Raw genomic sequence first — 21,930 nt, 5'->3', positions numbered from 1 at the left:
AGAGAAGATGAAAGAGGCTGTGAGATGCTGTGAGCTGAGGCAAGTCCACTGGACTCCACACTGAAGTGTTGCGCCTCCATGATGTAACTTCTGTGTGATGTAGCGTAAGAGCGGTCACCTTCTAAACCCAGCCAGCTGAAGGAGCTCTGCACACCGAGACAGACAGACAGACAGACAGAGAGGATTAAAAAAGGTCAGAACTCTGTGGAACACAGAACCAGAGATGAGACACATGGACATGCACATGTAGAAGAGGTTAACCAACACCATGATGGACCACAGGTCCAACTAACAACCTGCAAGAGATACTGAAAATACCTGAAGATACTGTTCTTCAATAACAAGCCCCTGAGTTTGGTGTAAAGATACTGTGTGTGTGTGTGTGTGTGTCAGATTTCTAAAATGACTCGCTCACCTCAGAGGCTCGAGCTGTCTGAATCACTGAGACTGCACAGGCCGTGGGTGGCAGTGTGTATGTGTGTGTGTCAGTGTAGGAAGGGGGTGGAGTCACAATAACAAGTCAGGACTGCGCTTTTTGATTATGTCAGGGAATGAAGTGCTGCAGGAGAAAATCTCAGACAGCGGTGGTGGGAAACAACACACACACACACACACACACACACACAGCATGCATAATAAATAATGCTGTAGAACTTTCTTGCCTTGGTTTCTCCCTCTCTCTTCACTCTCATGATGGTTCCATCATTACCTCAATTCCTCTCTCAATTCCAGTAAAACCACCAAGGTGGGTTGATTGACAGAAAAAAAATTTTTTTCTTATTTTTAACGATATCATTACTTGCACGTCTCGTCATGCTAACTTTGTGTCTCTTTATGCTATTCTGTTTATTATTGTTTACAAATTACTGGCACCCTTGAAAGGAACTGGATGAAATTACTGCACATGAACATTGCACATGTCGAAATCAGTCTCATATTCCTTTTTTTTTCCTTGACCCTCATGAAGAATATTTAAACGTAATGCTAAAGATAATATTTTCCCCTGAGAAAGGATCTTGGGCTGATCTTCTTGGCTGAGTCCGAGATTGTAAAATGCCTTCCATCACCTCGGGGGGAAAAAACCGAACAGCTTCCACTCAGAACATACAGATGGCTGTTGATCCGATTGAATTCGTTTAGACTGATGAGACTTGGTCTTTCTTTCACAGCCAACTTCTGTCTCTTCTTTTCTCTTTTTCCCTCCATGTTCTGTGAGTGTGTCTCTCTGCTCCTTTGAGACTCTGAAGATCTGAAGCTCTGAAGCCTCGGCTACTTCACTCAGCCATTCTTCACAAAAGCCCTCGAGAACTTCAGCATCAGCCTTTGCTTCTTCACTGACTGACAGACTGGAGAAGATACAAGATGATCTCTTTCTCTTTCTCTCTCTCTCTCTCTCTCTCTCTCTCACTTTTCTTTCTGTTTTCTTTCAATTTTATATTGTAGTTAAACCACAGGAAAATAGAAAAATGACCACACCCCTAAGTGACGAACGCAATTAAATGATGCAGACAGGACAGAAAGAAAGAAAGAAAGATGCATCGTGAGTGTAACCACAGGGTTAATGATAAATAAAGGTGTTTCATTTTAAATGAAGGCATTACTATTCAGTCTGCATGTCCAATTACGTGGCTAAACATCAAACTTCAGTTATTGCTGGACTGTAAATACTGAAGCCAAATGCTGAGCATCAAATCCTGAGTGTAGAAGGTCAGCTGAGGATGCTTATATAATGATGATGGTGATGATGATGAAGAAGGACATGAAGAAGAGCACTTATGAAAGAGCTTTCCTTCATTCTGGATGTATAACTGAATTGTGTGAGTAATTATTTCTCGATTTATCCGAGTGTCCATTTGAAGTCAGCGGATCGATTTGGTTTTTTGTTACAGAATCCGTCTGGTCAATCACACGCTTTTCATGTGACACACGAGCTCACTGATCTGGAGGAAATTTCAATTCGTCAAAGGCCGGAGACAGAAACCAGCTCTGAGTGCCCTCTCTGGCTCTCTATCTGTCTCTATCTGTCTCTCTCTCTCTCTCTCTCTCTCTTTGTGTTCATCTCTCTGAAGCTTATCTGCAATTCCTGCAACATCGATCGCAATTTCTCCTGTGCTCCCAGGATTCAGAGGCCTCGGAGTTGGTGTGAGAAGATAATAATGTAGTTATACAGCTGAGCACATGCCAGACGGTCCATTTATACACCCAAGACCTCTCTCTCTCTCTCTCTCTCTCACACACACACACACACACACACACACACACCTCTGTATGGTGCCATCACTATCAAAGCCAGCCATCTTGGAGTGTGTGTGAGTGAGTGAGTGAGTGAGTGTGAGTGAATTTTTGTATGTGAATTTCCCTCACCAGCCTCTGCTTTATTTTCTCCCTTATGAATTTATTATGATTAAAAATATGCAGTTTGTCTTGTTACTGAGAAACCACATGATCCCTGGCACTAGAGACTCCTTCCATAATGGTGAAATAAATGTCTCCTTGAAAATGTCAACAATTTTTTTTTGTTGCATCTCCACTGTGAAAGAACTGTTGCTATAGAAACGATACATCATTAGAATGAGCGTATTAATGTAAACGTGTGATTTTCAGAACTGCTTCAAGACAATTAATCGCCATCTGCTGAGTCTGCTTCCTCTCACGACTTATTTTCAGGGACTTTTTCCTAATTGAACTGAATCATTACAGCAGATGTTTTTTTGAACGCTGGAGAAATGTTCTGTTAATGTTTATAGCCAAATCTTTATAGCAGACCTGCTCTAGGCCTCCTCCTCAGTTTTGCTCAGTAAAACTCATGATATCTCGTTTCACCTGTTTTGAGATCTCTTTTGGATAATTCAGAAGGTGGTTGAAGTTTTGAACTCAGCAGCTGCTCTGTCTCTCTTCACTTCTTTCCCTCTCCTGAGTCATTCCGTCTAGAAAAACACAAACATGCAGCATCGCCGTGTCCCACTGGGCGCTCAGAGGTAAATTAATTTAGTTGGCGGGTTTGAGTTGTACGGCGCCATGTGCTATTGCTCAGACTTGTGTAAGTGGAAGGTTTAACTACTCAGACATGGTGTACGTTTCCCCCCGTGGGGAGTGGACAGTCCCAGAGACGCGCTCTGAGTGGACGATCTGGGGTATTTGATTGATTGATTGATTGATTCAGAGTCTGGGTGTGATATTAGAGCCAGACTTGAACTCTGCTGCTGCTGAATATATATTTGAATAGAACAGGAATGTTTTTTCTTTGTCTCCAGCTTGCTTTTATATTCTTCTCTATTTCTGAATAAACCTCTCAATTATTCTCTCTCTCTCTCTCTCTCTCTCTCTCTCTCTCTCTCTGCAGAAGGGCCATGCCTTTTGGCTGCTTAACGCTCGGGGAGAAGAAGGACTACAACAGTCCCACAGACATCACAGACAGATATGATCTCGGCCAGATTGTTAAATCGTAAGTGATGCTGAATCCATGATCTCTCTCTGAATGAAATGTGATGATATCCATAAGACTAGGGTCATGAGAAAGGATAGACATGTAACTGTCATGTTGGCCATAGAGCAAATCCTCTCAAGTGGCTCTTCAAAGTTTTTACTTTCTACTTTCATTTTTATTTTTCCTCTGCTGAATTTGTACCCCATTTGTCACCCAGTTGCCCCTCATTATCTCTCTCTCTCGACCGCTACCAGTCACAGATCGTGAAGGTTAGCATGGTTAACATGTGCTGCTGTAGAACACCGAAAGCGATATTTGCCTTTTTATGCAGAAATTAAACCACAGATGCTCATGATTGGCTTGTGTCACTCTGATTGACAGGAGAGAGTAACAAAGTCCCACCCACTTTTAAACTTATTTGCTTTCTTTGACTCTGGGTCACTGATGGGTGTGGCACTGTGGGTGAGGAGGTCACGAGTTTGAACCTGATTCAACGTTGTGCCTGTTTGCTTTTTTGATTAAATCAATTTTTCCATTGCATTCCCCACTTTTCTCCAATTTAATAGTTCCTATTTAGGTTCCCATTAAGGGATTACAGTCAGCGCTGCCATCTAAAGGTCTACTATTTCAGAAAAAAACAAGTTCCTCGAGAGCTTTTCAGACCTTTACCAGTTTTATCCATTTATAGTTTATCCCATTGGAACAAACTGAACAAACCAAAATGGAAGCTTTTTGCTTTGGTTCTTTTTGTATGAAACTCAGGATCAATGGAACTGAGCTCAAAGATCTCAAAATGCCCAGTTCCATTGTAAAGTGAGTTCCTTATGCCTCACACTCTCAGAAAAAAGAAGAAAAGCATGTTTTGTACCTTTAGTGTGGAGCTTCTTCCTGGGAAATGCGTGTACTTTGCTTTGGGTGATACACACTAAAGCAAAACTGACTCTAAAGGGATCCAAATACTTGGAAAACTTTTTTTCATTTCTTTTTCTGAGGCTGTTAGATGAAGGACCACTGCTTGTTTTTTGGGTGTACAAATTTCCAAACTCAAGAGTTCTCCCTTCAGTTGTCATTTGTTTCTTCTTTTTAAAGGGAAGAGTTCTGCGAGATCTTTCGAGCCAAGGACAAGACAACATCGAAAATGTACACCTGCAAAAAGTTCATGAAGAAGGATGGACGGAAAGTGCGCAAGGCTGCCAAGAATGAGATATTCATCCTGAAGATGTGAGTGAGAAAGAGAGAGAGAGAGAGTTTGGGTTTAGGCCTCAGCATGTTTTAAAGATCTTTATGTTCTATTTCAGTGCAGCTGAAAGTGATGAAGAAACAGAGATGTAGAATGAGGTTTTGTCTTAAAGTCTGGTAGAAACACAGTGTCAGTCTTGGCTGCTTTCCTGCAGATGTAGCAGTTTGGACAGACAGGGTGGTGAGAAAGGCAGAGACGCAGCAGATGTTCCTAAACTATTTCTGATTAAGCACAGCGACGTCACCATGCTACAATCAGCCAGAAGTGCAGGCTGAGGTTCTGAACAGCCGCTCATGCTCCTCTCTAATGTGTCCTTTGTGTAGTGTCATTTGCAATCTCCTAAAAGCTAGGCTCTTTGGGATTAATAATAGCATGTAATAAACATCAGGGTTGAAAGAAGTCTTAATGCTGCTGCTTTTACTGAATGACGTTATACTTTTACAACTAACACCAGGATGATAAAGAGATTTAGAGAGCATCAGCTCAGTGTGCTAGTAATGATGTGGGTGTGGCTTAATTCTGAGAAAATACATTACAGTACAATCAATACATTCAATAATATGACAATATGCCATGCCTTCTTCACTGTAACTGACAGATACAGAGGCCACTCCTCATTCATTGTGACTGATAGATTCAGAGGCCATGCCTCCTTCACTGTGACTAACAGACAGAGATCACACCTCCTTCACTGTGACTGACAGATACAGAGGCCACACCTTCTTCACTGTGACTGACAGACACAGAGGCCACACCTCCTTTACTATGACTGATAAACACAGAAGCCATGCCTCCTTCACTGTGATTGACAGATACGGAGGCCATGCCCCATCATTATGACTAATAAACACAGGGACCATACCTCCTTCACTGTGACTGACAGATATAGCAGTGGTCTGTTTGCTTTACCTGTAAATGACCATGTGAGAAATTGACTAATTTGACTCATCTAACTGATGCACATGAAGAGAATGACACATAAACATCAAACTGCTGAATGGTCACAGTTTTTACAAGCTAGATGTTTGTGTATTGACTGAAAAAAATATATTTTACATGCACACTTTACCCTAACTTTCCATTCATCATGTTTTCATTACAGGGTGAAGCATCCTAACATTCTGCAGCTGGTGGATGTCTATGAGACAAGAAAAGAATATTACCTCTTCCTGGAGCTGTAAGTCGTGCACAGAACCTGCTGCATAAACACCACACATTTCTTTAAGATCAGTCTCACACAGGTCACCTGCAGATAGGTGAACATTCAGACACATGGAGTGTTTCTCATGTGTATAAACCCTCAGCACACAGTATGTACACAGTATGTACCACAGTATGTATGTAGCAGTACCTACATTTACAGACTTCCAGCATGCTGACAGTGTCGTCTCATGAGGAATTCTTTCGAAAGGTTTTCAACTCTTGTGCTCTGCGAGCAAATCTTGATCGAAAGGAGTCTGGGGAATCTGAGGTTTCTAAGGTTTCTGAGTTTCACCTTAAAGCAATGGGGAAAAAAACAACAAAACCATCAGAACCCAACACACTTGCAGTGGATAATAAAACACAAACACACATAAAGAAGGTTATACGGACAAGCCGTAAACTCCCAACAGTGCATTAAACACTCACACAGTAGCAACCAGCCACAGGGGATGCAAATGAGTGCTGAAGGTGCACATAGCAATGTTAGAATAGATAGATAAGACCTAACAAGCACACAGAGAAAAAGTTTCAGTCATGAGAATGTATTTCGACTTTAATCCCTGTTCCTGCCAGCTGTGAGATGCTGCTCTCCTGTTCTCCAGCTGAGCCTGCAGCACTGAGGCAACCTGAGCTCATCTAGCCTGAGGATATGTCAGATACATACACTGCATTCTCTCTCTCTCTCTCTCTCTCTCTCTCTCCATGCTCTTCTCTTTCTGTTTGGGCTCAGATTTGCATTTGTTAGATTTCTGCAGCAGTGCATGTTTTTTTCTTCCCTGTGCCTCTTCCTTACATTTCCAGAACATTCTCCCTCACCGATCAGACATCTTCAGGTCCTTGTGTGATTCATAAACACAAGGACACCATCATAATTGTGTCCCTGACCCCAGGCTTGAGTTTTGCCATGTTGTGTTCTGCAGTGTGTCCTTGCTAATGTGAAAAGTGAGGAATGTGCATGAGTTAGACCTCAAAACTCAGGTTTTAAAAAAAGGAAACACGTTCCAACAAGGTAGCTGGATGTTTCTGGTTGTGTTTCAGTGCTACAGGGCGCGAGGTGTTTGACTGGATCCTTGACCAGGGATACTATTCCGAGAAGGACACCAGCAACGTGGTCCGGCAGGTGCTGGAGGCTGTGGCGTACCTGCACTCCCTCAACATTGTCCACCGCAATCTGAAGGTACATGGCGCTGCTCCCCCTGGTGGACACACAATACACAGGCACATGTGCAGCAAATAGTTTTTAATAAATAAAAAAAACACAACAAATTATGTTGGTTTTTATTACTCATATTTTTTCAGTTGGAGAATCTGGTATACTACAACCGGCTGAAGCACTCCAAAATCGTTATCAGTGATTTCCATTTGGCCAAGCTGGAGAATGGGCTGATTAAAGAACCCTGTGGGACTCCGGAGTACCTGGGTATGAGGCATTCATATTTTTTCTTTCTTTGTTTGTTTTTATGAAAGTATGTCATGAGATTGCATTCCTAGAAAATATAGAACCTTTGAGTATTTTTCATCTGTATCTCTTTAACAGAAGTCCTAAAGATTCTATGTAGGATCCTATGTCAGACCCAGAAAGATCCTTAACTATCAAATGAGCAGTGATCCAGTGGTGATCCACTGGCAATCTAGTGGTGATTTAAGGGTGATCCACAGGTGATCCAGTGGCAATCAAACGGTAATCTGGTGGTGATCCAGTGGTGATCTAGTTGTGGTCTGGTGGCGATCTAATGGTGATCCAGCAGTGATCCCATAGCAATCTAGTTGTAATCCAGTTGCAATCCAGCCATGATCTAGTGTTAGTCTGGCAGTGATCTAGTGGTGATCCAGCAGTGATCCATTGGTAATCCAGTGTGATCTAGCAGTGATCTAGTGTGATCTGTGGTGATCCAGCAGTGACCCAGTGATAATCTTGTGGTGATCCAGCAGTGATCTAGTGTGATCTGGTGGTGATTCAGTGGTGATCTGGTGGTGATCCAGTGAAATCTAGTGTGATCTGGTAGAGATCCAGTAGTTATCTCATGTGATCTGGCCATAATCCAGTGGTGGCCCAGTGGTGATCTAGTGTGATCTGGTGGTGATCTAGTGGTAGTCTGGTGTCGATCTAGTGCTGATCCAGCATTAATCTAGTGTAATCTTGTGGTGATCCACTCATAATCTAGTCATGGTCCAGCAGTGATCTAGTGGTGATCCAGTGTGATCTGGTGGTGATCCTGTGGTGATCTAGTGTTGATCTGGTTGACGATCCAGTGGGGATCTAGCGGCGATCCACCAATGATCTAGTGGTGTTCTAGCTGTGATCTGGTGGCAATCAATTAGTAGTTCACTGGTGAAATCTAGTGGTGATCCACCAGTGATCTGGTAGTAATCTAGTTGTGATCTAGTGGTGATCTAGCAATGATCCAGCTGTAATTTGGTGGTGATCTAATGGTGAACTGGTAGTGATCTAGTTGCAATCTGGTGTTTTTTCTCAGCCCTGGTCCTGGAGACTCATGGCTACTTGGACCTATTCAGCTCTCTGTGTAAGCTTAAAAGAGACAGGTTAGACAGCTTCTTTCTGGTTCTATAAAGAACACTTCTGAACTTGACCAATAGAACATTATAAATGGTTCTGTATTTAACTCTCAAAAGAAAATCGCTGGAGCTTTTCTATTAAAATGGTTCTGTAATTGAAAGAATGCATAAGGTGAAATGGGTGCCATTACTTCTGTTATATAGACTTAGAGTTTTATCTCTGTGTGTATATAAACGTGAGATGTTTTGAAATGATGTGGTTTTTATGAATGACATATTTTAGCAAACGTTCTCGCTTCTACCCAGTTGTGATCCAGCTGTGATCTAGTGGTAATCCGGGGGTGTTCTAGTGGTGATCCTGCAGGAATCTAGTTGTAATCTGGTAGTGATCCATGATCTAGTGTTAATTTGGCAGTGATCTAGTGGTGATCCAGCAGTGATCCATTGGTAATCCTGTGTGGTCTGGCAGTGATCTAGTGTGATCTGGTGGTGATCCAGCGGTGATAATCTGATTGTGATCCAGCGGTAATCTAGTGCAATCTATGGTGATCCAGTGGTGATCTTGTGTGATCTGGAAGTGATCCAGTGGCAGTCTGCTGGTGATCCAGTGTGATCTGTTGGTGATTCAGTGTTGACCCAGCAGTGATCTGGCAGTAATCCAGTGGTGATTCAGTGGTAATCTGGTTGTAATCCAGTGGCGATCTGGTGTGAAATCTAGTGTGATCTGGTTGTGATCCAGCAGTGATCTAGTGTGATCCGGTGGCAATCCAGCGGTAATCCAGTTGTGATCCGTTGGTGATCTGGTGAAATCTAGTGTGATCTAGTTGTGATCCAGCAGTGATCTAGTGTGATCTGGTGGTAATCCAGCGGTAATCTGGTGATCTTGTGTTGATCCAGTGTTAATCTAGTGTGATCTGGTGGTGATCCACCAGTAATCTAGTTGTGATCCTGTAGTGATCTAGTAGCGATCCATTGGCACTCCACAAATGATCTAGTGGTAATCTAGCTGTGTTCTAGTGGTGATCCTGTGGGAATCTATTTGTAATCTAGTGGTGGTCCAGCAGTGATCCCTTGGTAATCCAGTATGATCTGGCAGTGATCTAGTGTGATCTGGTCATGATCCAGCAGTGATCCTGTGATAATCTGATGGTGATCCAGCATGACTCAGTGTGATCTGTGGTGATCCAGTGGCAATCTGGTGGTGATCCAGCAGTGATCTAGTGTGATCTGGCAGTAATCCAGTTACAATCCAGTGGTGATCTAATGTGATCTGGTACAAATCCAGTTACAATCCAGTGGTGATCTAATGTGATTTGGTAATGATCCAGTGAAATCTAGTGTGATCCAACAGTGATCTAGTGTGATCTGGCAGTAATCCATGGTGATTCAGTGGTGATCTGGTTGTGATCCAGTGGTGGTCTCGTGTGATCTGGTAGAAATCCAGTTACAATCCAGTGGTGATCTAATGTGATCTGGTGGTAATCCAGTGAAATCTAGTGTGATCCAGCAGTGATCGTGTGATCTGGTGGTAATCCAATGGTAATCTGGCAGCAATCTAGTGTCGATCCAGTGTTAATCTAGTGTGATCTGTTGGTGATCCAGCAGTGATCTAGTGGTGATCCAGTGTAATCTGGACATGATCTGGGTGGCAATCCAGTGATCTAGCTGTGATCTGGTATCTAGTTGTGATCTACTGGTGATCCTATGGGAATCTAGTTGTAATCTGGTGGTGACCCAGCCATGATCTGGTGTTAATTTGGCAGTGATCTAGTAGTGATCCAGCAGTGATCCATCTGCAATACAGTGTGATCTGGCAGTGATCTAGTGGTGATCCAGCAGTGATCCAGTGATAATCTGATGGTGATCTAGTATGAGCTGCAATGATCCAGTGGCAATCTGGCAGTGATCCATTGGTGACTGTGTGTTATCTGGCAGTGATCCAGTGGTGATCTCGTGGATCAGTTAAAAAATTAAATTAAAAATTAAAAATCCTAAATTAAAAATTAAAAATCCTAACCTAAATAAATAAATAAATAAACTCAACATAAATCAAACTAAACTAAGATCACAGAGCCATTTTACCTCTTTTACTTTTACCATATTATCATTATCACATAGGCAACGAGTGAAAACTGAAGTAAAATAAGGGTAGCACCCTTTCCTTAAATAATGGTAAAAATCCTCAGCATTCTAAGTAATTGCCAGGCAGTCACCATGAACCACACAGGAACAACAAACAAGTACACAAACATATGGAACATGTAGGTTATGTAGGTTAAATTATAAGTGATAAATTCAAGGTGTAATGAAATAAATGGGGTTTTGGTCTAAATAAGTTCTGAAGTTTAGACAGATCAACAACTAATACATGTTAAAATTAAAACTTGTGACCCATAGGCTGTATGAAGGCCAAAAGTTGAAGGCCAAAAGTAGTTAACGTCAAAACAAGCCATAGAAAAGGAGCTGGGTTAGAAGGTTAGAAGGGGGGTGTACTGACCGCATTGATTCATGAAGCTGTGTATTTGAGTGCCATTTCCGGTGATATTTTTAAATAAAACCGGTTGCTTCTTCTCATCCAAGCCTGGAGGAGTACTTTATTTCTTTGTTTTTGTCCTGCATTTTTTATCTGAACTATAAGACATTTTGATAATATTGGTAATTGAAAAAGGCTCTAGAATCACCCTGAAGTGTCCACCCAGTGTGAGCTGGCAGTAATCTAGTGTGATCTGATGGTAATCCTGTGGGAATCTAGTTGTAATCTTGTGGTGATCCAGCCATGATCTAGTGTTAATCTGGCTGTGATCTAGTTGCAATCCAGCAGTAATCCACTGGCAATCCAGTGTGATCTGGTAGTGATCTAGTGTGATCTGGTCGTGATTCTGTGGTTATTTGGTGGCGATCTAGTTTTGATCCAGCATTAATCTGGTGTGATCTTGTGGTGATCCAGCACTGATCTAGTATGATCTGGCAGTAATCCAGTGGTGATTCGGTGGTAATCTGGTTGTGATCCAGTGGTGATCTCGTGTGATCTGGTGGCAATCCAGTGGTGATCTATTGTGATCTGGTGGCAATCCAGTGGTGATCTAGTGTGATCTGGTGGTAATCCAGTGGTGGTCTGGTGGCGACCTAGTGTTGATCCACTGGTAATCTAGTTGTGATCCAGCAGTGATCCAGTGTAATCTGGTGGTGATCCAGACATGATCTAGTGTTAATCTGGCAGTGATCTAGTGGCAATCCAGCGATAAACTGATGGTGATCCAGCAGTACTCTAGTGTGATCTGGCAGTAATCCAGTGGCAATTCAGTGGACATCTGGTTGTGATCCAGTGATGAGCCCATGTGATTTGGTGGTAATCCAGTTATGATCAAGTTGTGATCTAATGTGATCTGGTGTTGATCCAGTGGTTATCTGGTGGTGACCTAGTTTTGATCCAGTGTTAATCTAGTGTGATCTGGTGGTGATCCACTGGTGATCTAGTGTTGGTCCAGCAGTGATCTAGTGGTGATCCAGTGTAATCTGGTGTTTATCTAGGTGGCAATCCAGTGGTTATCTAGCAATGATCCACCAATGATCTAGTGGTGATCTAGCTGTGATCTGGTATGTTGTGGTGATCTAGTGGGGATCCTGCAGGAATATAGTTGCAATCTGGTGGTGATCTAGTGTGATCTGGGGGTGATCCACTGGCGATCTAGTATTGGTCCAGCAGTGATCCACTGGTGATCCAGTGCAATCTGGTGGTGATCCAGTTTTGATCCAGTGTTAATCTAGTGTGATCTGGTGGTGATCCACTGGTGATCTAGTGTTGGTCCAGCAGTGATCCACTGGTAATCTGGTGTTTATCTAGGTGGCAATCCAGTGGTGATCTAACAATGATCCACCAATGATCTAGTGGTGATCTAGCTGGTATGTTGTGGTGATCTAGTAGGGATCCTGCGGGAATATAGTTGCAATCTGGTGGTGATCTAGCCATGATCTAGTGTTAATCTGGCAGTGATAATTGGATGGTGATCCAGTGGTGATTTATTGTATTGAGCAAAGATCTAGTGTGACCTGGCAGCAATCCAGTGGTGACCCATTGTATTCTGGTGTTGATCCAGTGGTTATCTGGTGGTGATCTAGTTTTGATCCGGTGTTAATCTAGTGTGATCTGGTGGTGATCAACTGGTGATCTAGTGTTGGTCCAGCAGTGATCTAGTGGTGATCCAATGTTGATCTAGTGTTTATCTAGGTGGCAATCCAATGGTGATCTAGCAGCAATCCACCAATGATCAAGTGGTGATCTAGCTGTGATCTGGTATGTGGTGGTGGTAAGTGGTGATCCTGCAGGAATCTAGTTGTAATCTGGTGGTGATCCAGACATGATCTAGTGTTGATCTGGCAGTGATCTAGTGGCAATCCAGTGATAATCTGATGGTGATCCAGCAGTAATCTAATGTGATCTATGGCGATCCAGTGGCAGTCTGGTGGTGATCTTGTGTGATCTGGCGGTGATCTAGTGGCAGACTACTGGTGATCCAGCAATGATCTAGTGTGATCTGGCAGTAATCCAGTGGTGATTCAGTGGACATCTGGTTGTGATCCAGTGATGAGCCTGTGACATCTGGTGGTAATCCAGTTATGATCAAGTTGTGATCTAGTGGTTATCTGGTGGTGATCTAGTTTTGATCCAGCATTAATCCAGTGTGATCTGGTGGTGATCCACTGGTAATCTAGTTGTGATCCAGCAGTGATCCACTGTCTCATGGTGATCCAGTGTGATCTGCTGGTGATCCAGTGGTGATCCAGTGGCAGTCTTCTGGTGATTCAGTGGTGATACAGTAGCGATCCAGCAGTGATCAAACTGTGAACCAGTGGTGTTCTAATGTGATCTGGTGGTGATCTAGTGTGGTCTAGTCATGATCCAGCAGTGATCTGGTGCGATCTCACAGCAATAGAGCAGTGATCCAGTGTGATCTGGTGGTAATCCAGTGGTGATCTAGTGTGATCTGGTGATGAACCAGTGGTAATCCGGTTGCGATCTAGTTTCGATCCAACGCTAATCTGGTGTGATCTGATGGTGATCCACTGGTAATCTATCTTTGATCCAGCAGTGATCCAGTGGTCTTCCAGTGTAATCTGGTGGTGATCCAGTGGTGATCTAGTGTTAATCTGGGCGACGACCCAGTGGTGATCTAGTGGCGATCCACCAGTGATCTTTTGGTGATCTAGCTGTGATCTAGTGGTGATCTGCTGGTGATCTCTTAGTGGTTCACTGGTGATCAAGTGTAATCTAGTGGTGATCCACCGATGATCTGGTAGTAATCTAGTGGTGATGCAGTGGTGATCTATTGGTGATTTAGTGTTGATCTAGCAATGATCCAGCTGTAATCTGGTGGTGATCTAATGGTGAACTGGTGGTGATCTAGTGGCAATCTGGTGGTTTTTCTCAGCTCTGGTCCTGTACTTGATCAACAGAACTTTATAAATGGTTCTATATTTAACCCTCAAAGGAAAGTGCTGGAGCTTTTCTATTAAAACAGTTCTGTAATTGAAAAAATGGGTGCATAAGGTTAAATGGGTGCCATTACTTTTGTTAAACAGACTTAGAGTTTTATCTTTGTGTGTATATAAATATGTGAGATGTTTTGAAGTGATGTGGTGTTTATGAATGACATATTTTAGCAAACTCTCTCGCTTCTACCCAGATGACAATCCTCGCTGTGATAAATGTAAAAGTGGCGAGTCATCTCTCATTGAATTGGACATACCCTAATTTGGAAAACATTCTGGAGGGATGTCTTTCAATCCTGTCTTGCGTATTGAGTTGCAATCTTGAACCAGACCCCCTGGTTGCTCTTTTTGGCTTTACTGGAGAGGATGATAGGCGTCTAACCCCAGCTAAATGTCGATTATTGTCTTGCATCCCTCCTGGCCAGGATGCCACCTCACCCACCCACATCCAGTGGCTTAGAGATATTATGTCTTGTTTGTCCCTGAAGAAGATTCATTATTCAGCCGTAATTCAGGTTTGAAATTTCATCAGGTGTGTGGCCCTTCCTTTACTTTTTTCAAATAAATTTATAGTTTAATTTCCATCTCTTTCTTTGCACACTAAACCTAAAACCTAGGCTCCAGCTGTGTCTGTTGTTTTTCAATGTATTTACTTATGTTTTTCTCTTTTCTTTCTTCAATTATTCTTGGAGTTTAGCTTCTTTTAGACATGTAATGCTGGCTTGGAGTTGGGGTTGGGTGGGGTGGGGTGGGGGTATAGGGGTGTGTGTTAGGGGTTTATAAATAAGATAATACAAGTGTGCCTTGGGAAGCACACTACACATTTACCCAGTATATTATGTCTCTGTTTAAAATCAATAAAAATATTGTTGAAAGACATTTTAGCAAAGATCAAGTAGTTGAGAAATTTTGTGAAAATTGAAATGATGTTATTAAAACTATAGACAATTTAATATAAATAAATAAATGTATATTGTGTTTGAATTGGCTGTATTGTCTGAAATTGTAAATAATAACAACAACAATAATAATAATAATAATAATAATAATAATAATAATAATAATAATAATTGGTTTCTTTTGCAAGAAACCTACCAAAATGCTTCTATATAAAGACTCGATAAAAAAACCTTTTGGGTTTCATATATGAAGCAGGTGATAGAACCATCAGGTTCTGTACAGAAGCCCTGCTTTTAACACTGTGCTGTTGAGGGTAACTGTGTCAGACTGGAATGTAGAAAAGTGTAGCTCCAGCTCACCTGAGACAATAGGACCTCACCTGCTGCCCTTTTCTGTGCCTCATTCAGCTCCAGAGGTGGTTGGGAGACAGAGATACGGCCGACCCGTGGACTGCTGGGCTCTGGGAGTGATCATGTACATACTGTGAGTACATACTAAATCCCACATCCTGCTCAGGTGCTGTATGAGCTCTAATCCACCAGCCCCCAAGTCAAAAAAGTGCTTATTTAAATCATTCCAGTAATTATCAGAAGAAACGAGGCAGAAACACTTCAGGAGGAGGAAGTAAAGAAAGAAACAAACAAACAAATAAAGAGGTGAAACTGATAAAGAAAAATAATGAAAGCACTGAGAGACCAGACTGGATCCATGTGGAGCTGCAGCTGCAGTTATACAGCTGAGAGAAAGCCACAGAGCTGGAATAAGGAAACATGCAGCAGAGAGAACCAATCACTACAGCGATATAACAAGAGCAGGAAGTTTTTACCATATAAGGAATGCGGAGGAGGGAAAATAGGGGGCATGTTGAGATAGATTCAGTACCTGGAGAGTTTTCTCTATGTTTAAATTTTTTTTCTCACAGACTTTCTGGCAATCCTCCGTTCTATGATGAAGCAGACGACGACGATTATGAAAACCATGACAAGAACCTGTTCCGCAAAATCCTAGCGGGAGATTACGAGTTTGACTCTCCGTACTGGGACGAAATCTCCGACTCAGGTGATTTACCACCACAGAGTTTGTATTGGGTCTTGGTTATTACTGGTGTGAGTTACAGTATCATCTCATCATCATCTCTTCTGCTCGCAGCTAAAAGTTTAGTGGCGCGTCTCATGGAGGTCGACCAGGACCAGAGGCTCACGGCGCAGGAGGCCATCAACCATGAATGGTACTGTCACCATCAGCTTCAGTTTGCTTTCTGCTGCAGGTAATGAATAAGATCTCCAGCTTTCCTGTCTGGTTCTGAATGTGCTTTATATTCTGCAGGATATCCGGAAATGCTGCCTCAGATAAAAACATCAAGGAGAATGTGTGCGCGCAGATGGAGAAGAATTTTGCGAGAGCCAAGTGGAAGGTAATTATTTACGTTCCGCTCTTAATCCGCGAGACCCGTGTTTTGCTTGTTCATCATCTTGTGTTATTGCACGTCGGGGAGAGGATCGTTTGTCTTCTTGCCAAGGCACACAGCAGGATGTTCAGAACCTTTATCTGATATCTGATTGGACAATGCTTCTGTTGCTCGGGATGCGATACTGTGAGAGCTCACCCTGTTTACAGTGTGACAACTTGCGAAATGCTTTAGAACAGGGTTCCTCAAATCTAGCCCTGGAGGGCCAATGCACTGCAGAGTTTAGCTCCAACCCTCATCAAGCTCCTCTATCTGTGATTTTCTAATGATCCTGAAGACATTGATTAGCATTCTCAGGTATGTTTGATTAAGGTTCGAGCGAATAAAACTGTGAGATGACATCACCTGTGTTTGAAGCTATATTTTCTTCACAATTTTTATTGATTAAACAACACATTGTACTTTTCATTCTGTGTAGTTATATTAAACATCTATGAAACGTGTCAGATGATGCTCTCACTCATGTTATAGCAGGGTTTCGTCTCGTTTTTAAACATAAATCTTGACTCGATGAGTGTACACTCGTAATTCGCATCTTACGGAACACATCTTGCGATTAAGAATATCAACAATGTTTTACTACGACGTTTATGAAATGCTGCAAATCAAAGGCATGAATTTAAAGCACTGCAGGGTGGAGTGGGCAGGGCTTAAACAATAAAGTCTGATGATTTACAACTGTGAAACTGTCAAAGATCTTGAGGTAAAAATATTACAAATGTCTGACGTGAAATGCGGTAGAAATCTTGTATAAAGTCCTACAAAGTCCTGTACGATTACCTCAAACAGGAAAAAGCACATAAAGATCGGACCTTCTGACCTGGAGCTTTGTTTCTTTTCCTCTTCAGAAAGCCGTTCGAGTGACGACCATCATGAAGAGGCTGAGAGCTCCGGAGCACCAGCAACCTGCCGCTGCAGCTCAGCCTGGTGAAGGAGCACTGAACCCTGCAGGAGCAGCGCAGGAAAATCCCCAGGCTCCAGCAGAGGCCTCCACATCCCCCGCAGGCACAGAGCCCCCTGCTGGACTGGAGGCTCCTCACGCAGAAGCTTCTTCATCGCGGTGCAACGGCGAATCCCCCGCTCCCCTGTCTCTCGCCACACAGACCGGAGACGAGCAGAACAGTTAAATCTGTCCCTCTGTGCAGTCTTACCCTCATCCCCCACAGCAAACCCTCAGCTCTGTAAATTAGCATCTAGCATGGTCACCCTGCGCCTGCTTCGCTCTCACGCTAACATTAGCAGCGCCAGTGGCGTCTCGCCGAGCCTCGTCAACGTCTTTTCCTGAGCTTTGTCTTTTCTCGTTACAAAAGCCGCACTTGCAAATACTACAAGCCATACCATCACGTACTCGCTAAAAACACAGATACACGCTGCGCTAAACATGCGTTACACACAGATTTAAGTACATGAATGAACAGAAAAGGGAATTACTTTGCCCAGTTTGGGATCTTTCATTTTTTTTTAGTAAACAATCTCTTTGATGTTCGCCTTACACTATTTGTCAGATATTATACTATTTGTATAACTCAGAGGCACCAGCATCAAGATTAGTTATTAGTGTAGAAGCAGTAAATACATCTCCTGACTCTGAAATTCAAAAATGAATTCACTCAGCAGTAAAGCAGTGATGTCACCGAAAGGGAAAGGACGGCTCTGCTTCTGTTAGAGGTGGATAAACCTGAGCAGCTGCTTGTTGTTAGTCTGCGACTCCGCTGAATCTTGTGATGGGTGATAGCGCCTCTGCGTTCAGCTTCGCTCCTGTGCTCAGGAAATCACGCCGTGGCTCGTTAGCGATTGTAAAAATTCCTGTAAATACTAAATACCAGAGAGACGTAGCCAAAAACAGCATGCGTTTTACAATTTATTGTTCATTTCATACAAGTCCTGCCAACCTGTGTCTCGACAACCACGTGCGACTATTGGCCTTACACGCAGTGTTCAGTCCCTCCTGGTTCAGCCATTTCTACACCATATTTATAGATTTAAATATCACACAAACATGACATTTATACAGAAAATGCGCTATAAGCTACACTTTAGCTATCCAGGCTGCAGCAGGTTTACTATTTATGGGATCTGACTGGAACGAGACACACAGCTAGCTTTAGATCTGCACGCTAGCTTAACCAGTCAGAACACAGTATGTTGTTCACATGGGTTGTTACTGCGTTGTAAAAAGAATGTTTTTGTTTTTGTAAATGTAATTTACTACAGCATTAAGCCCTGCTTTGCTAATAACACTACTCTTACTGATTGTTCGTTAGAAGTAACGTCTTGGGTATTTTAGCTCCTATGCATTCAAGCTCATCAGCCTGTGTGCGTTAAACCCGATGTGACGTCAGACTCACACACCTGTGTTTATTAAGTGTTTATTAGAACAAACTGTTCACGAAACCTTTCAGCCAGGACATGTTTGGTGGCTTGCGCTTGCTTTTTAGAGACAAAGCTGATGTAGTAAAAATCTTTTTACTTTAAAACACAGCAGAGGACGGAGACTGAGCGAGCTTTGGGGTTGAAACCAAATGGCATTTACAAAAAAATAATGGCTGTCCAAGATGGTGTCCAAGATGGACACAATGACATCTGAAGCATCCTGGCTAATAACTCGACAAAAATGTCGTGGCTGATCAAATATATTTACACAGTGCTGGTTATTTATTTTATTTATTTATTTGTTTGTTTGTTTAAAACTCTTCCTTTAATCCTGTACCCCACGCTTAAAACGTGCTCAGTTTCCAATTCCCTTTCTATCTTTGCTCCAAAATACTAACACATAACACAAATCTCTAAACAGAAGAATAAACAAATAATATAATATTTTATTGTGAGTTAAATAAATGTCTCCATTAAAACTTTCGAATTTCTATAAACAGACGTCGCTGCATTGTTGCCCAGTTTTCTGTTCTGCTTCTTTCACTGCGTGTTGAATATTTTTTTGGTATCTATTCAGACATTTCCATGCATTTTAGCATGAAGTACACACACGCCATGAATGTGTGCATGCGTGTGTGTGTGTGTCAGGGGAAAGTGACAGGAGTGAGAGTGTATTCAGCATAAACCAGAGCAATAGTTGACCTACTGCGATACTGTGACGCGTGTCCCTGCTGTTCGCTCTTGCGCTTTGCAAACGGACTCAATGTGCTGATGTTAGTGTCAGAATCACGGGAAGTTCACCACGTCTGCATTCCGGACCTGTTTTACTGAGCCCTCGTCAACCCAAACTGTGCCCTGATAGACACCGCATTACACTGTTACACTGCTGTATTACCTTTCAGAGGTACTGCATTCACAAAACACTGCATTTATGATGTGTTAGCTTTACAAAGTATTGCGCTTATGAAGTATTGCCTTTGCGAAGTACTGCATTCATAAAGCACTGTGTTTACAAAATGCTATGTTCACAAAATATTTATATCCTGAAGTATTGCATTTACGAAGTTTTACCTTTATGAAGTATAACATTTAAGAAGTACTGAGCTTACAAAGTATCACATTTACAAAGTACTGCTTTTAATGAAGTATTACAATTACGAAGAATTGTGTTAACGAAGTATTGCATTTATGAAATATTGCATTTACAAAGTATTTTATTTACATAGTTTTACCTTACAAAGTTTACACTGTGTTTATGAAGTATTACATTTATGAAGAATTGCGTTTATGAAGTTTAACATTTATGAACTTTTACATTTCGGAAGTATTGCATTTACAAAGTATTTACGAAATATTACATGGACGATGCTTGGAATTTAAAGCTATGTTAAAGACTAGCAGGTATCAAGTCACTAGTGTCTTTTGTGGTGCATGTAGCGAACACTGCTCTTGTTTTTTGTGGGCGTGGCCTATCCTGCCTATCCTCTTTTATTAAACTAGCTGTTTGTAAACTAGTCACATAACTCTTCTTTACAGCGTCGTTTCTAATTTGTGCAGAATTTATATTTAAAAAAATTCAACTGAAATGTCGTTTGTTACAAATGTTACTTTCACGTTTGCAGAAAACGTTAGTCGCTTGCTCATGTAAAGCAGCGTAGCCTCAACACTGTAGATCTTCTGAAGAATTCCTCGCAATCCAACAGTAAACGTGATAAAGAAGCAATAAAGAAGAACTGACGATAATGTAGCCAACCTGCCAATATAGGGAGCTTTCTCGCTTTATCCTGCTAGCTTGTTAGTGTGGCAGGTAGTTAGCTGGCTAATACAGCTACACACTAAGGGCACGGGTCATACCTCTGGCCAGAGAATTCTTTAGCTCCTGCTGTGGAAATCAGGTGTCCATGCTAACGCTACATGCTACACGCTTGCTGCATGCTAGTTTTGACCTTGATGTTTCGACTTGACAAGGGAAAAAATGGCTCTGGAATGTGGCCGTGGCTTAAAATCCTGTTTCTGTCCACTGAACTTCCTGTGATGTGACTTTAGGGAACGTTAAGGGCCTGGAGGCTTGTGCTAGGCGAAAACAGAAAGTAAATGCAGCTGATGCTAGCGGCTGTGTCTAAGCTGCAGTCACCTATAAGACTTTCTGGTTTAGTTTTAAACGCTCACTTCTTGTTTTTTCTTCTGTGGGTTTACCACAGAAACCAAATTTAATCGCATACTTTTTACAGATTAACCCACAGGCAGGTTTGAAGTGAATTCGCAGATTTTTTTCCCCCAAATTCGACACTTTCTTGTGTAAAAACAGAACCACGTGGTGTCAATCAGCAAGGGTTTTCAGGCTAGCGTAGCGGCTCGGTGAAAAGAAACGTAGCAGAACAAATGGAAGAGGCTTTAGATGACGATGTGGTTGTGTTTTGTGGAGGTTGTGTTTGTGGATTTCATCGAGAAAGTGTGTGTTTGTGCTGAATTCTGGTTTACATGTGTGTAACATCCATCTTTACACTTTACAAAAAGGGAAATCTGTGTGTGTGTGTGTGTGTGTGTGTACACATATAAATCGATATATTAATCAGTGCTGGGTTTCTTCATTGTTGATTTATTTCCTGTTTATTTGTCTTCATGGATCTTTCATGTTCTTGTATATTATTTGAAAATGTTCAGATGAATAAAATTGTTCCGTGTTTTCGTTTGATTTGAAAGCGATAACCAAGAGGGTTCTAGTAAAACTTTTTAACGTTACGTGTCGGTGAAAGATTTTTACAGAATTCATGTTAACTCACTTAGACCGCGACAAAATACTGTGTTTTTACTCAAAGCAATGCTTTTCTAGCGCAGAGCGTCTGCAGCGTCGCGTCTGTCTCTCTCTCTCTCCAGCTGATGAGTTTTTCTTTCCTTGTTGTAGTCGATCCCGTGATTCATCTGGAGCTGTCTCTCTCTCTCTCTCTCTCTCTCTCCATTCTTCTCAGTTTCATCTGTGTGATTGATGGTAATAAATGAAAAAAAAAAAACCCACAATAATGCTAAAAAAAAATAAAAAATTAAAGTCAACTCTGACTCAAGGCTGTGTTTTTGTCCTTTCTTTTTTCCCCTGTCTTCCTCACTGAGACGATACGATTCACACCATCACAAAGTTTTCAAATATAGTAAAAATAACTGATTAGATTAACTAATAATCCTCAGATGAGGAGCGTCACATCCTCAGGCTTCCTTACAGGAGTGTCATATTTAAAAAGCTACACAGTGTAAGATTATTATTTTTTATTTATTTAAATGCGAATTTAAAAAAAGAATAGAAAGGATGATATTTGT

At 41.9% G+C, this 21,930-nt stretch overlaps 1 protein-coding gene across 2 annotated transcripts in view; it reads left to right on the top strand.

Moving 5' to 3' along the window:
• Positions 1-21,631, top strand: part of camkvb (CaM kinase-like vesicle-associated b) — a 49,422-nt gene extending 27,791 nt beyond the window's left edge. For both annotated transcript variants that reach the window (XM_058374129.1, XM_058374130.1), the window contains exons 2-11: positions 3,344-3,445; positions 4,517-4,648; positions 5,770-5,844; positions 6,909-7,047; positions 7,170-7,290; positions 15,185-15,260; positions 15,700-15,836; positions 15,927-16,005; positions 16,104-16,191; positions 17,094-21,631. In XM_058374129.1, coding sequence (XP_058230112.1) covers positions 3,351-3,445; positions 4,517-4,648; positions 5,770-5,844; positions 6,909-7,047; positions 7,170-7,290; positions 15,185-15,260; positions 15,700-15,836; positions 15,927-16,005; positions 16,104-16,191; positions 17,094-17,372 — 1,221 coding nt within the window. In that variant the 5' untranslated portion in view covers positions 3,344-3,350 and the 3' untranslated portion in view covers positions 17,373-21,631. The remainder of the gene's footprint in view (positions 1-3,343; positions 3,446-4,516; positions 4,649-5,769; positions 5,845-6,908; positions 7,048-7,169; positions 7,291-15,184; positions 15,261-15,699; positions 15,837-15,926; positions 16,006-16,103; positions 16,192-17,093) is intronic.
• Positions 21,632-21,930: the final 299 nt, after the last annotated feature.

The sequence above is a fragment of the Hemibagrus wyckioides genome, linkage group LG21, assembly GCF_019097595.1.
Source record: "Hemibagrus wyckioides isolate EC202008001 linkage group LG21, SWU_Hwy_1.0, whole genome shotgun sequence".
Taxonomy (NCBI): Eukaryota; Metazoa; Chordata; class Actinopteri; order Siluriformes; family Bagridae; genus Hemibagrus; species Hemibagrus wyckioides.
This window is presented reverse-complemented; position numbering and strand designations above follow the sequence as displayed.